This window comes from Entamoeba invadens (assembly GCF_000330505.1).
Source record: "Entamoeba invadens IP1 unplaced genomic scaffold scaff_1105074726103, whole genome shotgun sequence".
Lineage (NCBI taxonomy): Eukaryota > Evosea > Mastigamoebida > Endamoebidae > Entamoeba > Entamoeba invadens.
This window is the reverse complement of record NW_004443767.1, coordinates 246648-258771: the sequence shown is the minus strand read 5'-3', so window position 1 is coordinate 258771 and position 12124 is coordinate 246648. Positions and strand designations below refer to the sequence as shown.

Below are 12124 nucleotides of genomic sequence, written 5' to 3'. Positions count from 1 at the left end.
TTATACAATTACCTATTAATTAACAATTGATCATTATAAAATGATATAAATTTCTACTTTATTATAAAAAGCTGATAACTTTTATTTGAATTCAAAAAAGGGTTTAAATAAAGTATGAATTGTAATAGTTATTAAAAAGAAACTACATTAAATAATTTATCATACAACAAAACAATAAGAAAACCATAAAAAAAATTGAAAACCAAAATGGAGAAACCATATATTGTTGGCGTATGTGGCACAATCACAAGTCGGAAGAGTGGTCTGTGTCGGGTGATGAATGAGTTTGGTATAATTACTATTGATTGTGACACGATAGGACATGACATTCTCCAAAACGAAGAAGTCAAAACGAAAGTGTTGGCTTTATTTGGCGACACCATCTTAGACGATTCAAAAACCGAGATTGACAGAACAAAGCTTGCTGACATCGTCTTTTCAAGCCAATCCAAATTATCACAACTCAACAAAGTGACGTGGGACAAAATAGAGGAGATTGTTCTTTCGAAGATCGAGATTGAGAGAATGAAAGGGACGAAAATCGTCGGAATAGAAGCCGCTCTATTAATTAAAACCAATTGGGCAAAATGGATGGACGAGGTGTGGGTGACAGTAGTATCACCCAAGATTGCTCTCGACAAACTGACATACGGTCGAGGACTCACACTACCCCAAGCCAAAAGTCGTTTAAAGTCTCAACCAAAGTCTTCTGAATATGTCCGTTTTGCCGACGTCTTGTTTGATTCTCGGCACAACAAACGAACAATGACCCGCATATTTCGAGAAGAAGTGAAATGCCTAGTCGACCGAGTCCATCGCAAAATATAAAATATTGTTTTTTAAAATGTTATATATAACATTTTTACACAAGTAAAAACTTAAAAAAAGAACTCGTAAAATTCAAAAAGAAGATGTCTGCCCTGAATCTCTCAGCACAACCATTCATCCCGCGACGAAGACAAGCACAAAACTCAAACGGAACGGCGGGAAGTTACGAGAAGTCTGCTGATGGGACTACACGATCGACCGTGACAAATATCTCTTCGCGCAACAATTCCGTGGGACAACCACAATTCAACTCGACACCGACGCAAGCAACTCCACAACAAGCGCAACAGGCCTTGTATAAGAAGCTTTTGTATTGGGAACCCAAAGACGCGAACGGGAGTGTGTTGGATGAGGCGTATTGCATTGAATGCATTCCATCGGACTTCTGGCAGAAGCCGGGCGACTTGTCGGACACCGTCAAGTCCTTTGAAAAGTACTTCAACACGACTTTAGAATAATGTTAATTAACGAGTTATTAATTGTTTAATAGAATAATCAATCAAATCAGTGAAGGACAACTGTGTCGAAAGCAGCATAGAGGTCTGAAGTTTCTACTAAGGTCTTGTATTCTGCTTCGGTGAATACAACACTGTTATAGTACCTGCAAAATGGAATGGTTTCGATATATAATTTGGACGCAATGGAGGAAGGTAACTCACAGAAGTCGATGAAGAACTCCAAAAAGCAGGTTGAAACGGAACTGTATACATTGATGATGTGTAATGGAGAACGGTCGTCGAGTAAGTTAGGAGTGTACTGTTTGATGAGTTCGATGACTTTCAATTGGTTGAATAAAGACGGTGAATGAAAAACAAACAACTTTCTTTGAGGGGTCAGTGATGAGCTGAGCTATTGTGTTGAACCCTATGATCACTTCACATAAAGAAAAGTCCGAGTTTTGTTTGATCCAAAGGAAATAAGTGATTAAGACCGCCTTCCAGACATTGTCTTTTGTGAATTGCTGATAGAGGGAAGTAACTTGAAGGTGCGGAGTGAAGAGACTTTGAAGTATAATTTGCACCTTTTCGTCTTGACTTCTTGTGTTGAAAGAGTTTAAGTCCATGAGAGTGATTGGAGTCACTTTCACTTTACTTAGACTGTCACCGACTTGTCGGGCTTCTGTAACATCCTCTTTCAAGAAAAAGCCATAGATGAGAGCGCGTAGCTTTTCAGTCAACGTATATATTGGCTGACGATTAGGGTTTCCAAATATAACCGATGTCAGAAGAAATTTGTAGTTGACTAGTTCGATTGTGTTGACATACATTTTGGCACACGTTTTGTACCCAATTTGGTCGATGTTTAAAGGCGCCTGTTCATTTTGTGTTTCAGGGGGAGGATTGAGCGCCATCTTTGTTTCCTCAAGACTCCCAAAAAAGTCTTTGTCGTACTTACAAGGTCTTCGTTTCATATAAGATAACAATTCGTCCTCACTTGTAAAGGTTCTTAAAAACAAAAGGATTTCATTGATATTAAATAACTGTTGATTTTCTTTCAGATTGAGTCCAAGGTGGTGTGTATATAACAAGGCATACTTACTTGTATTTGAATTGCCCACTAAACAGGAGAAGTAGGGGTAAAACATCTCTTCTATTCGAAGGAAGTACTCTTTCACGAATTTTGTGTCAACACAGAGCACTTCAAATCGCTCGGGAAGGGCGTCACTGCCACTCTCCACTATCTTTGTCAAGTTATACACAAAGTCGTCTGCTTTCATCACAAATCGTGCGTCTGATAAGAAGAAGTCACTGTCATTTGTTATAATAAATTCAGCACCTTTCGATTGAATTAAAGAAGTTAACAAATCGTCGGCTTCGTAGACCGCGTGGTGACATTGAAATCCAAGAGAAGTGATCATTGAGAGAAAAAATCTTTCAAAGTCCGGTAAATGTCTCGTACTCACTTTAAAGCGGGTGGGGACTTCATAAATTTTTTTGATTAAAGGCAGCTCATCTTTTCTTCTTTCAATCAATTCGTTAATTTTGTCTCGTTTGTGTGTGCCATCGACACAAAATATGATGGTCCAATGAAACTCCAATGACATCCTTTTGAGTGTTGTGAAGAAAGCTAGTATCTGTTTCTCATTGAATGTTAAAAGGTTGTAAACTAAATTGTTTGTGTCGATTAAAAAAGTGCAGTGCCGATGTTTAAAAATATTAATCAACTTTTTAGCAGCGGAAACGTATTTCTAAAATTGAATACTTCCTGTTTCAACACGACTGAACGGAACAAACAGTTAAACCTTTAATTCCCATTCCTCTATTTTTCAAGTTTTCTTTTCTTTGAAAATTTGGAGCAAAACTGCTTAATAATCTTACATATTTTATATGTAACCTGATAACAAAATTTCCTAAGTTTAAAAATGTTGAATAGTAAAACTATTGATATAGGGTTTCCTTCATATTTTTAAATAATGATGTTTCAAATACAATACCATTCTTATTAATCCTAGTAGAGAATAAATGAACAATCCAATTGAAAGCGGTCTTTTTACATGTAAACCCGCGATGGACCCTCCATCTAGACCACTAGACCACACAACACCCCTTCATCTAGTGGTATATTTCCACAGACATGACTTGTTGCGATATACCCTTTCTATCATGACCATCGACACCCCAGACCTCAATGGGAAAACTGCTTTGATGATAGCGGTTGAGCAAGGCGATATGTTGATGGTTGAGCAATTAATAAAATTTGGGGCAGACCCTTGCATCAAAGATGGGAAAGGAGTGTGTCCTATAACCGCAGCGATGCGCCATGGGTATGTCGACATTGCACTTCTTTTATTGCCGTTTTGCACGGACGTGTATCAACTTACGGACGTTCGTGGATACACTGTCTTGCATTACTCGTGTTATGCCAATTCTGTCGAACTCTGCGACAAAATAGCTGAGAAAGTGGACTTGTCTGATATGATCAATGACAATTGTAATAATGGGGTGTGCTCTCCCTTGCATATAGCAGCATATGCTGGAAGTGTGTTATGTTGCAATTGGTTAATTCGATACGGTGCACGTGTTGATATAGAGAATGAAATGGGAGAGACACCTCTAATACTAGCACTCAAAAGAAATCACATCTCATGTGCAGAGGTCTTAGTGTTATATTGTAACACACACATCCCTGATAATTATGGGCAACTCCCTTTACACCACGCAGCAGCACACTGCCCGTTCAATTTTGTATCTAAAATAATTGACTCAAACCCCGGCGCTTTTATGTGTGCGGACACTCACGGAAATTTCCCAGTTCATTGTGCAATGCTCAATAGTGATGAACGGATATACGACATGTTTATAACAAACACAAAAATTCTCTGCAAAGGAAACAGTTATGGAATGACCATTTTACACGTTGCTGCAAGTGTTGGAAATACAAAAGCAGTCAAATATTTATTGAAGAAATATACAGTACCTCCACCTCGGAGTGTAAGAGGAAGTACTCCTTTTTTAAATTCCTGTGGTAATAATAAAGTAGAATGTATGAATATATTATTTGAAAACGATCCAAGTGTAGCAAGTGATACTGATTTTGAAGGATGCACGGCACTGCACTATGCTGCACAAAATGGGTGTTTAGAGGCTGTTGAGTGGATAGTAGATCGAATGCCAAAGATGGTGTTGAGTATGACTAACAGAAAAGAGACGCCCTTACACTTCGCTGCATTAGGGGGACATGGTGATGTCGTTCTTTTTTTGATTGAAAAAGGCTCTGAAATTTCGGCAATGAATATAGAACTGCGAAGTCCCTTTTATTACAGTGTTTTGGGCGGGCATTGTGAAGTGTGTGATTTACTTCCAATCCAGAAAAGTAGTGACAAATATGGACTGACAGTGATGCATGCGGCGTGTGCACTTGGTCATCCTCATATCGTCAGAATGTTATGTGAAAAGGTTCCAGACTTAATAGAAAAGAGTGATTTATGTAAGAGAAGTGGGTTACATATAGCCATTATATATAATGATGGGATCAGTGTCCAAACATTACTTCACTACGGAGCATCCAGAAATGTTATTGACATCCGAGGACTCGATCCAATCAATTCTGGATTACACCGTGGCTTTATCTTTTGTTATGAGCGTGTTGTTGGCGTTCAAATATATCGAAGTACAATCATCGGCCGACTTACAGCAACAACAAAAAGTGAAGGAGGAGACGGGATGTTAAGTTTTGAAGAAGGGGATGTTATTGATGTTCTTTGGGAGCATCCATCTGGGTGGGGGTATGGTGTCTGTGGACGTAATTGTGGAGTGATTAAAATGACAACTGGGAATGTCGGGCCATTGACACAAGAAGAAAAACGGGCATTGGATGAATTGTTAAGTATGAGACGGTTTGGGAAGAAGCCAAAGAAGGGGCGTTCATTCTCTGTACCAGATGAGACTGATTGATATATACTCTTTTAATTAGAAAATAGAACCAATCAATCATTCAAGTGTGTATTACAAACATCGAGCATTTTTTTTCTATATTGTATAATTTTTTATTAGTTTTACTAATAAACTGTCTTTTTTGTGTTAAAAAACATACAATAGTAAATTAAACTATTTATATAAGTATTTTATAGTTTAGAAGGCAAAAGAGAAAAAGAGAAAAAAAGCTATATATAGACATCAACTCCACAAAGACGAGTTTATGAGATACAAAATGATTTATTAAAAAGCAATAAAAACCCATAGAATTAGAAGATTATTAGCTGTCCTTTGATTCTAATTAAAAGTTGAATAATGAACTAATAAAACCAGAACATGTCCGGCTCTTATGGTTTGTAATGAAATTTTTGTGTGTTAATTGCGCTGAAAGAAATGGACTGACGGAAAGACGTTTTACCCCCACGTACGACGGACAGGAAGAACAAAATCACCGAAAAGAAGAATCAAAAAATCGAGGGGAGCAAGCGAACCCGTCGCGCTAATGTTAACAACAGACTTCGCCAGCGGTTGGAGAGAGAATTGTTCGCCCGCAACATCCGTACACACAGACAAAACCCAACTCATCGAGGCGCACTTGCAGGGTCTGGTATTGGCCAACTTAAGGAAAAAATCCGTCGCGTTGAACGTCTTGAGAGAATTGCGAGACTTCAAGACATGGACAGAGCTCAAGAGGAAAGACGCCGTCGTAGAGAAATTCAAATGAAGAACGAGAGACGAGTCGAGAGGGAGTACCGAGAACTCATGGCTCTTCGACAACTCAGAAGTTATGAAGACAGATTCCAGGGAAGAAGACTCCCCAGGTCATTTTCTGGTAGACTTAATCACAGAAGAAGATTTAACGACTACTTCTAATTTTATTGACTGCTTTTTTTCTGTCTTAAAATTTAATGAAACGCATGAAATACTCATGTATTTTCTTATTAAAATATTTGTTAAATTTAAATTATAAAGCCTTATAACTTAACTCATAATTTAACTCTTTAAATAGCATTGAACAAAATTTAAGTGTTCCAAAAATCAGGAAATCTATTGCTTATTAAATACTTTTTCTAAATATTAGAAGTATATTGTGTATTATAATACACTAGCCAAAAAAAGAAAAACATTAAAAAATGGCTATATATTTTAGTATAAACAAATCAATTATTAAACTAAGAACTTATTTAAAATGTAAATAATTAATGTGAATTATCTATTAATCAATATGTTAAACCATCATAGTATGAAAACTTGTCATAAATTTATATGTTATTATTATATACAATATTATAAAATATGTTATTAACATTATTTAACTGTATTAACTATCAATATCATTTCTAATTATTTAATTTGCCTTTACCATTTTGTTTTCTTTTTTTTGTATATAGATTAATTATAATTATAATAATATTTAATATTATTCAATTAATTCAAAAAAAGTCAATGCTTAGGATTTGTTTAACATTAATTTTAATTAATGACAATTTTATTAATAGTTAATGGTTTTTGATTAGAAATAATGAGTATTGTAAATAATGGTTTAATATTTTCGGTCTTGTTCTTTTCTTTGTTATATTTTGAGAATAACTTTAAATAAAAAACAGACTTTATTTGATAACAAATAAATTAACAAATATAATAGAAGTATTAACAAATTATAATATAACAATGAACTAAATAAAACTATAAACATTGATAATGTCAAATTTTGGTGGTGCTGCTGGTGTTGTATGGCGAAATACCGAGGATGAAGTATTGAAAGCCGCAGTTATGAAATATGGGAAGAACGAGTGGGCACGTATAAGTTCATTGATAACAAGTAAATCTCCTCAGCAGTGTAAAGCGAGGTGGTACAGTTGGTTAGACCCTTCGATCAAAAAGACTGAATGGACATCCACTGAAGAGGAGAAATTACTTCATTTAGTGAAGATCTTTCCTTCGCAATGGCAAACGATATCGAAAAGTGTCGGGCGGACTTCTGCGCAGTGCATAGAGAAATACAATCAGCTCACTGATGAGTTAAAAAATGTCGACCACAGTGATATCCGTAGTCGCGAGATGAACGAAATTCTTCCCGAGACACAACCCGCCTTAAAAGACCGTGTTGATTTGGATGACGACGAGAAAGAGATGCTCAACGAGACTCGCGCGAGGCTAGCAAACACATTGGGGAAAAAAGAGAAGAGAAAAGAGCGACAAAAGATGATGAGGGATGCCGCCTCCGCGATGGAGATGCAAAAACGGCGTGAATTACGTGAGGCTGGTGTGATGGTAGGTTCATTAAAGAAACAAAAAGGACCTGATCTCAACATGGAGATCCCTTTCTTCAAAACGACTCCACAAGGCAAATTCAATGTGAAGAAAGATAAGAAGCCGCCAAAGCCTTCTTCCTTCATTGGGAAAGACGTATAAAAAGTGATTGATGAATTATGTACCATTGAATTAAAAAAACACACAGATTGCTTATTTTTGGGGATACATATCATTAGATGATTGAATTTTTCTTGTTGGCCCACCCATTTGGGATTGTACAGACCTTTGCATCTCAGTGCCAAACATACTGTCTTGGCCATAATGGAAGTCATCCATATCCATCGCGTAAAACGTATTCATTTCTTGGAAGGTGGTATATGGCTGTTGTTCTTGACTTTGTGTATATTGGGGGTATGTTGTGCTTTGGTATGCCTGATAAGGGGCATACGGTTCAACTTGGTTTTGGACTAAACTGACGGATTGGAAGATCATCGCGACTTCTTGCAGGGTTTCCATTTGTTCCTGTGAAAACAGCGTGAGTGCTTCATTAATGAGTTGGTAATGTTCAGCGTCTTCGCATTGTGATAACTTCGCTATGAACTCCGTGATCGACCCATTGAGAGTTTTAATCTTTTCATTTTGTTTATTAATGTTCTGTGATATTCTCTGTATCAACTTTTCATTTGCTTTGATCACATTCATTTCTAATTTACGTTTTGATACAGTTGTTTGTGTGTCGTCTTCTTTCTTTGGTTTTGAGGCTTTCTTAATCTTTTGTTCTTTCGTTGGGTTCTTCTCTCGTAACGTCTTTGGCTTTCTATGGGAGTCGGCTTTACTAGTTGATTTAATTGGTTTACTATATATCGAATCTATAAGTGTGTCGTCCATTAATAATTTGACGTGGACGCGAAACAGTAAATCCTCATGTTGTGATGAAAGCACAGCCAACTTACACTCAACGTTTATAGTATTTGAAGTGATCTGTTGCACCTTAAACGAAAGGGGGTTCTGCGCAACAAATCCCACCGGTTTCAAGTCTTCCAAGTCATACACTAACTCGCATTCGATCGTTCCATCTATCCTGTGTGGGGATGTGATTGTGAGTGTAAATATCGACTGCTTCACAACGACGCAAATCTCTTTGTCATTCAACGTTTCTGTGCTCGACGACGTCTGGCGTTCTAAAGTCAGCGACATGCTTTCCTTTAATATCTTTTTTCGAGTTTACAAGGCTTTGTTTTTTTTCTTTATGTTTGTGAGGATGGCATTTTTTAGGTTTTGTTTAGATTTTAACTCGTGATACTATATTTTATAATTATTTAACTAATGGTATATAGTTCTAGTTATTTTCATCGGCAATCAATAAAATTTTGAATAAAGTAAGTCCTATTTCTGCTTCCAAGAATTCTGCCAGATCATTTCGAATGAACGCGGACCTTCTTAGAATTCGTCCTTAGTTCCACTATGTCGATCTAAAATCACTGTGTATTTTTAGGTTTTTTAAAATATTAATGGTTTAATTGGTTAATATTTTATTATTTGTTTTTAGCTCTTTTCCTGTCAAAAAGGATTGTTTTTTTTTTACAAAAGTATCCCAACAATTGCACAAATATAATCAATCAATTATAAAAACAGACATTTTTTGTGTAAATAATCGGGAATATTATCGATATTTGGCATGTTAATTATTTTTGACAAAAAATATATTTTAGATTTTGTCTCTAAATTTTACTATAAACATAGAAATTGTTTTAATCATAGAGTTACAACTTTTTATTATTGAAATACTATAACTCTAATTGTGGCAAACAACGGCATTTTCGAAAGGGAACGTTTTTTTAAATTTAAATTTTACAGAAAAAGATAGTAAAAAAAGTAAAAACATGAAAAATGTTATACAATTTAACCAAAAACGCCACACCAATGAAAAACATGCTTTTTTCAGACAACCAATCGTTCCAAAATTTTCCTGTTTTTTATAAAATTTTTAATAAAACTCAAAATTTCAACATTTTTGTGAAACAATTATTTACAACCTTTTTATAAAAATTTATACTAATATAGTATTTTTATAACAATAAGAACCATAAATGATTTTAAAATTCAATGAGAAATTAATTAATAAAAAATGGTATTTAGTGCGATACACTTTTACACTTTGTTCTCTTCTTTCTTAGTTGTTTGGACCAAGATAAGAGGAGGAGTCTTTCCGGGGTATGTTGTTTGCCCTGTCAACGAAGGGGTGAGTACCTTTTTGGCGTGTTTTTCAATCACGACTTCCTCCTTCTTTTCCTCGTCTTTTCTAAAGGCACCACCAAACGAGTCGAACGATACGGAGAAGTTCCTCCTCTTTCTCCGCTCGTTATTTTTTTCTGCGAGGGCAACTTGAGGTTGAACCATCTTTTTCATTAAGCTCGACGACAGCCGCTGTTGCTTTTTATACGCCTTTATTTCAGTTTTAATACCCAGAGCAATCAAGTTAAAAGGTGTTGGTGGCCTTGACTGGAATGCGGGATATTCTGGAGGATTCCCCCACGTTTTCATCTCCTCCACGACATCCTTAAATGCACTCTCGCTTTGTTCCAATAAACACTTTAACCCCGCAATGGCGCCATTTGTGAATTTGAGTTCGTCCAATTTTGAATCAATGGGCCGTCGTGTAAGAGCAAGTGCCATACACGTTGCAGTGTTTTGTGCGTCCATTTTGTTGACATCACTATTCTTCACAATTTCGTCTAAATACATACAGATGTAGCACAACGTGTTTCGATTTGGCTTGGGGAGACTATTCACAAAGTTGAAGGGAAGAGGCGCACCAAGAGGCATATTAATAAAGTCGTTCACCCAAAAGGACGGTATCACAGTTTCAACGAGCGACGCCAAATACTTTTTCAGTAATGTCGCGACAACGTCCGTTGACTCCTTCTTATCAAACTGAATATCCGAATCCGTCTCCGCAAGGGCGCGCAACTCCGAGACGCGTTTACTGTTTCCGTTCTTCCTAAATATGCCCTCCGTATTACTCGCGTTGTTCGCGCGTAGAAATTCGATTGAGCGGTAGACGATATTGGGGACTGTCCACCGTGATTTAGTGATCGTTGAATTGATTGGGAACCTAAATACACCAATAGGACGCACAAGTGGCGACAACATCGTGATGATTTGGATAAACTCGAGTTCGTTTTGACACAAAAATCCAATTTCTCTATCGTAGATAAGTTCAAATGAATTGTTCTGTTCATCGCTCGTAAGGACATTATCCTTTGAAAGTTCTTTGGTAAGTTCTTCGCTTAAAGTGAATGACATAAAAGAACGCTTTAACATGATGTGGGAACCGTCGAGTGTTATAGTTGGGTATTGTGGGTCAAGGGAGTACGTTATTGAGAGTTCTTTGGGCTTCTTCCAACCGCTCTGAATTACTAAAATAGTTTCTTTCTTCTTACTCATCGAGTAAATTTTAGAGATGTTGTGTTCGTTTACTAATTAATGACAGTAAAATTTTTCGTCGATATTGTTGTCTAATAGATAATAGAAAAGTTATCACTTTTATAATCAATATTAGTTATATTTTAGTTAATTAATCTATTGTGAATTATATAACACCTTTTCAAAATAATCACCCACTTTTCATTATTATAAAATTATTTTTTTTGATCATTTTTGTACTTCCTTGGCATTTGTGTGAAATATTATATTAATGGAACATAATAAACTTAAAATTCAGACAATTTTTCGTTTTTGCCATTTAGTAGTTTTTTTATAAACTTGAAATATCAGGAAAAACAGTTAAAAACAAATAATTTTATTGGTAAATATGTTTTTGTTATTATACAAAAAATATTTTTGTTTTTTGCTATTAAAAATGAACATTTGATATCATTAATATAAATAATAATATTATAATTAATAAATAGTTATTTTAAAGATATAGTTATTTGAAGCAAAAATATGAGATAATTGACTGATAACAACATAGTAATAAATTAATATAATATAGTTTAATTAATAAAAATATTTTTTGAAAAAAACTAAAACTTCAAAGTTAAGATGGAAAGTGATATTAGTGATCTCAACAAGCAACTTGATACTTTTTCTGATCAAATTAAAAAAGAGTATACAACTTTTTTTCAGGAGATTGAATCTTCTATCAAATCACTCAAAACTCAGATAGCAGAGACAGAACAGCACTTAAGTGAAGCTGTCGATCGGTGTTGTGAGAGTGGTCTTCCTCCAACAGTTCCCAAAGAAGTCCAAAGTATGATGGAGTGCGAGTTAGAGGAATACACACGCGAGATTGACAGAGTTTTTAATGAAGAAATCAACAAACTTCAAAAATACCATATTCTTTCAACAGACGATTTTGTTAAGGTCAAACAACCAAACCTTAATTATGTGGACAACGGTATTTCAAGTTACCTTTTCACGCAAGCCATTGACCACACAGACCAGCTTTGTAAACTTCTTTCGAAGGATATAAAAGATAATATTTGTTAATAGTTTTAATTTACTTATTTAATGAATAAAATTAAAAACAAATTTTTTAAATAGTATAAAAGAGCAAATATATTTTTTAAATTTATACCAATTTTAAAGTTATTCAATAAGAAATATATTGATTATAAATA

At 35.3% G+C, this 12124-nt stretch overlaps 9 protein-coding genes across 9 annotated transcripts; 6 read left to right on the top strand and 3 right to left on the bottom strand.

Moving 5' to 3' along the window:
• Window positions 1-207: 207 nt before the first annotated feature.
• Window positions 208-828, top strand: EIN_248830 (Dephospho-CoA kinase, putative; the record flags this gene model as incomplete). Its single annotated transcript, XM_004261592.1, has 1 exon — window positions 208-828. The coding sequence occupies one exon, from the start codon at window positions 208-210 to the stop codon at window positions 826-828; it is 621 nt and encodes a 206-aa protein (XP_004261640.1).
• An 83-nt stretch (window positions 829-911) lies between these two features.
• EIN_248820 (hypothetical protein) lies at window positions 912-1286 on the top strand (the record flags this gene model as incomplete). Its single annotated transcript, XM_004261591.1, has 1 exon — window positions 912-1286. The coding sequence occupies one exon, from the start codon at window positions 912-914 to the stop codon at window positions 1284-1286; it is 375 nt and encodes a 124-aa protein (XP_004261639.1).
• A 46-nt stretch (window positions 1287-1332) lies between these two features.
• On the bottom strand, window positions 1333-2872 carry EIN_248810 (hypothetical protein; the record flags this gene model as incomplete). The annotated part of the gene is made up of 2 exons (XM_004261590.1): window positions 1333-1584; window positions 1646-2872. The coding sequence occupies 2 exons, from the start codon at window positions 2870-2872 to the stop codon at window positions 1333-1335; spliced, it is 1479 nt and encodes a 492-aa protein (XP_004261638.1).
• A 418-nt stretch (window positions 2873-3290) lies between these two features.
• On the top strand, window positions 3291-5222 carry EIN_248800 (ankyrin repeat domain protein, putative; the record flags this gene model as incomplete). The annotated part of the gene is made up of 1 exon (XM_004261589.1): window positions 3291-5222. One exon carries the CDS (start codon window positions 3291-3293, stop codon window positions 5220-5222), a length of 1932 nt encoding a protein of 643 aa, XP_004261637.1.
• Window positions 5223-5579: 357 nt separating this feature from the next.
• Window positions 5580-6116, top strand: EIN_248790 (hypothetical protein; the record flags this gene model as incomplete). The annotated part of the gene is made up of 2 exons (XM_004261588.1): window positions 5580-5595; window positions 5653-6116. The coding sequence occupies 2 exons, from the start codon at window positions 5580-5582 to the stop codon at window positions 6114-6116; spliced, it is 480 nt and encodes a 159-aa protein (XP_004261636.1).
• An 828-nt stretch (window positions 6117-6944) lies between these two features.
• EIN_248780 (transcription factor MYB23, putative) lies at window positions 6945-7658 on the top strand (the record flags this gene model as incomplete). The annotated part of the gene is made up of 1 exon (XM_004261587.1): window positions 6945-7658. The coding sequence occupies one exon, from the start codon at window positions 6945-6947 to the stop codon at window positions 7656-7658; it is 714 nt and encodes a 237-aa protein (XP_004261635.1).
• Window positions 7659-7709: 51 nt separating this feature from the next.
• EIN_248770 (hypothetical protein) lies at window positions 7710-8696 on the bottom strand (the record flags this gene model as incomplete). The annotated part of the gene is made up of 1 exon (XM_004261586.1): window positions 7710-8696. The coding sequence occupies one exon, from the start codon at window positions 8694-8696 to the stop codon at window positions 7710-7712; it is 987 nt and encodes a 328-aa protein (XP_004261634.1).
• Window positions 8697-9650: 954 nt separating this feature from the next.
• EIN_248760 (hypothetical protein) lies at window positions 9651-10946 on the bottom strand (the record flags this gene model as incomplete). Its single annotated transcript, XM_004261585.1, has 1 exon — window positions 9651-10946. One exon carries the CDS (start codon window positions 10944-10946, stop codon window positions 9651-9653), a length of 1296 nt encoding a protein of 431 aa, XP_004261633.1.
• A 600-nt stretch (window positions 10947-11546) lies between these two features.
• On the top strand, window positions 11547-11993 carry EIN_248750 (hypothetical protein; the record flags this gene model as incomplete). Its single annotated transcript, XM_004261584.1, has 1 exon — window positions 11547-11993. One exon carries the CDS (start codon window positions 11547-11549, stop codon window positions 11991-11993), a length of 447 nt encoding a protein of 148 aa, XP_004261632.1.
• Between the last annotated feature and the right edge of the window lie 131 nt (window positions 11994-12124).